This window comes from Rhagoletis zephyria, unplaced genomic scaffold, assembly GCF_001687245.7.
Source record: "Rhagoletis zephyria isolate East Lansing unplaced genomic scaffold, Rhagoletis_zephyria_1.1 Rzeph_scaffold_34216, whole genome shotgun sequence".
NCBI classification, from domain to species: Eukaryota; Metazoa; Arthropoda; class Insecta; order Diptera; family Tephritidae; genus Rhagoletis; species Rhagoletis zephyria.
The window spans coordinates 1-3,611 of NW_016191271.1; the positions used below are offsets into that span (position 1 = coordinate 1).

The 3,611-nt window shown below is 36.8% G+C and overlaps 1 protein-coding gene across 1 annotated transcript; it reads left to right on the forward strand.

Annotated features, from left to right (window-relative positions):
• Positions 1-30: 30 nt before the first annotated feature.
• Mps1 (dual specificity protein kinase monopolar spindle 1) lies at positions 31-3,310 on the forward strand. Its single transcript, XM_017605417.1, has 9 exons — positions 31-257; positions 322-426; positions 485-983; positions 1,123-1,740; positions 1,805-1,911; positions 1,983-2,143; positions 2,203-2,417; positions 2,482-2,658; positions 3,033-3,310. The coding sequence occupies exons 1-9, from the start codon at positions 172-174 to the stop codon at positions 3,162-3,164; spliced, it is 2,100 nt and encodes a 699-aa protein (XP_017460906.1). The 5' UTR covers positions 31-171; the 3' UTR covers positions 3,165-3,310.
• The last annotated feature ends 301 nt before the right edge of the window (positions 3,311-3,611 follow it).

A 3,611-nucleotide genomic window follows, 5' to 3' on the forward strand; every position in this document is an offset into this window, starting at 1 on the left:
CGGTTTGGGTCGTAAATGCACTACCGGGACCAAAGTGAAAAAGTTTGACATGCTGTCAAACTTGCAAAATCAACTGTCACTTCTTCAATTTTGATTTTGATTCCATTAATTGTATCAATTTTGCTACTTTGTAAAATATTTCTAATATCAGCAAATCTTGCCAATATATTAATGTCTTTTCACTATCCGCGTAGAGTAAAAGACTTGCCTGCATTGGAACCGGACTCTGATGATGATGATAGGGATGGGGATCATGAGTAATAACAAACAAGTTAAATCCTCATAATTTGGAACACAAAAATAATTTTTATATCTTATTAGACAGCCGAGCAGAGAAGAGCAACAAAATGATAATCCACAAAATAATTCAGGCGTTCTGGGTACATCCACAAAAAGTTTTGGGGCCTTTAGTAATATGCGGATGTTGTAAGTGGAGTACAATACGGTCTATTATTTTTCACAAATTATCTTATCTTCAATATAGTCCCAAGCGTAGATCGGAACTGCCAACACTGGATTCAGATGAGTCCGAAGATGAAGAAAATCACAATACCGACAATTTGAATTGCGCTATACTTAACGATTCATTTATTATGAGCCCTGGAGATAGTTCTCTGCTGAAAACGCCTGGACCCTCTTCTGCGGTCAAGATGAAGCGAGCTCCAGATAATCTTTCATTTCTTTCAAAATTTGATAAACTGGCACTTAACCCAGATGACAAAGAGAATGTTAATAAAACTGTCGAAGAGCCGCCATTGACGCCAGCAGAAAATCCACAGCCGAATGCAGCCAGCACAGCAAGAACGACACATCTAAGCCGCGCACTTTCAGCGTGTCCACTGCAGAGCATAGATGAGGACAATGTGGCGAATGATCACAGTGCCGTCGAACCAAAACATGAATGTAATGCAATAGGAGCAACAGCGCCACTGCAGCGCTTTCATTCAGATCCCACACCTCAGCAACATAGTAAGCACAACGATTTAGAAACTCCACTTCGAAATAANAAATGATCACAGTGCCGTCGAACCAAAACTTGAATGTAATGCAATAGGAGCAACAGCGCCACTGCAGCGCTTTCATTCAGATCCCACACCTCAGCAACATAGTAAGCACAACGATTTAGAAACTCCACTTCGAAATAATGGTAGCACTGCCGTAGTTCCTGCCAGTGATGCCTCCGCGGCATCCACTAATAGTCAAAATGTCGATACGCAATTCGCCACACCCCAAATACGTTCTTTTTCTGTGCAACGAAGACCCCGTGGCTTGAGTTCATCGCAATCACAATCACAACAACAACGTACGGCCCTAGCAAATGAGTTCCGCTCGCAGAAGGTACTTTTTCAAACTCCAATGGCTATATCGCGCGCGCCTGTTGTATGCTTACCCAATGACAGTATCACGTTATCACTTTACGATAGCATAAATGGAGGCAGAAGCACACCCAATACTACTGAAAATCCTCCGCAGAAGAATTGTAATGAACATTTGGGTAAGGTGAAGTCAAAGAAGTCACTGGAGAGTGCTTTCACCGTCTCCGAAAAACCAGAAGAGTCTAAAGAAAACAAACAAGTGAACAACAACACGGAAGAAAACACACCTTCATCTAACGAGAAAGATGGCATTTTGCGTATAAACAACGCTGATTACACAATAATGAAAAAAATAGGATGTGGGGGCTCTAGTTCGGTTTATCTGGCGCAAAGAAATGCTGATGGAAAGGAGTGCGCGCTAAAGGTTATTAATGAAATGACTTCCAAATTAACTAATCAGCTTACTTAAATAATTATACTGTTTTAAGGTTGTTGATTTGCGCGGTGATCCAATTGTAGTTGAAGGATACCTAAATGAAACAAAGCTGTTGGCAAAACTTCAAGGCAATGTCTGCGTCGTCGCACTCTTTGAATAGTGAGTAAAGGCGTACATTCCTTAAATATAATCCATCATTGAATTTTCTTCTTAATTTCTACCTAACATAGTCAACTTTTGCGTAAAGAATCTCGTCTTTTTGTTGTTATGGAAAAAGGCGACTCGGATCTGCAGAAAATTTTACAAACGTATACTACAAACCTTCCGCTTTATGTGCTTATGAATTTTTGGTATCAAATTTTGCAAGCAGTTAACTACATACATCAAAATGGTAAAGTCAACCGAAATCTACTGCATGCAATGGGTATTTTTTTTATTTTTTGACTGCAGGTGTCATCCATTCTGACTTGAAACCCGCAAATTTTCTAATGATTAATGGCCGTTTGAAATTGATAGACTTTGGAATTGCCAGCAATATTGCACAGGATTCAACAAGTATTATTAAGTTCTCCCAAGCAGGTACATTTAATTACATCAGCCCAGAAGCACTTACCGACACATCAACGGGGTGCAGTCCGATGCGGAGTAATCAGCCAAAGATAAAGGTGACCAACGTTATGGGTCATAGTAGACAAAAATATGTTATTCGAATTCCTAATTTTATTTTAGATTTCAACCAAGTCGGATGTTTGGTCTCTCGGATGTATACTATATCTACTGCTTTATAAACGCACACCGTTTTCTCAAATTAAGAACATCTACGCTAAAATTAATGCAATCACAAGTCCAACGACTAGCATCGAGTATCCAACTATACCACTCTATTATCCAGCGATGCTTGTACATGTAAGTACATACATATATTTGTTTGAAAAATAACTAAAGGTTTTTAATGCAAACAATGCATTTTTTATTAATTGTTTGGAAAAACTAACTTTAATTTTAGTTGTTGCTACGTCTAATATAAAAATTAGGGTAGTATTAAAAAAAAATTAGTATGTAAAAAACTGTGGAGCCTTTTGCATTGATAACAAATTATTTTTCCTACTTGAATATATTATATTTTAAAGCTTAAGTGCCGTTTTCTCAAGTAGGTTTTAAAATTTATCTTCCCTTCAAACACATTTTTTCAGAAAAAATCTTAATTTAAAGTGTAGATAAATTTTAAAACTTACTTCGGAAAACGGGTCTAAGAGGACTTACCCCTTCCTTATTTGCAGATGGCAAAAAATTGCCTGCAACACAACCCAAAGAAACGTCCATCTTGCGCTGAATTGCTGCAGTATCCATTTAATATGGTTATACCGATACAAAACTTAGCGGTACCATCAATGGTTAAGGAGAAAAATTAAGATACTTATACTCTATATGAGGTTTTAGTTATTAATTGTATGAAATCATGTTGTTTAAGATATTTTCCGTCAGTTATTCTTTAGGTAAAAACCTGTTAAAGAACAAATTATTTCTAAATACTTTTTATTATAATTAATATAAGAGCACAGAAAAAATAAACATATTTTTTCTACATATAACTTTTTGTGGGATTTTTTAAAGTGGCAAACAAATGAATATTGGACCTTAATTATACTGAACATTAAAAATATGTTTTAAAAGTATATTGCTCCAAGCTGAATGTTTTGTCTGGGCTTATATTGGGCCGATAGCCTTACGGAAAACCGACTATCATCAGATAGTTAAAATTGTTTTATAATCGTTTTCCAACATTCAATTCGATCAGCATGCCTGGGAAGAGTTGTCTTATTGCTTAAAGTCTATCGGTCGATAAGACTCCTTTCCCT

Bases quoted from the DNA above. Each gene is read 5' to 3' on its own strand.
- Mps1 (XM_017605417.1), top strand. From the start codon at position 172: ATGTCTTTTCACTATCCGCGTAGAGTAAAAGACTTGCCTGCATTGGAA. The intron at 427-484 runs GTAAGTGGAGTA...TCTTCAATATAG, and splicing joins TTTAGTAATATGCGGATGTT to TCCCAAGCGTAGATCGGAAC. The intron at 2,418-2,481 runs GTGACCAACGTT...ATTTTATTTTAG, and splicing joins GTAATCAGCCAAAGATAAAG to ATTTCAACCAAGTCGGATGT.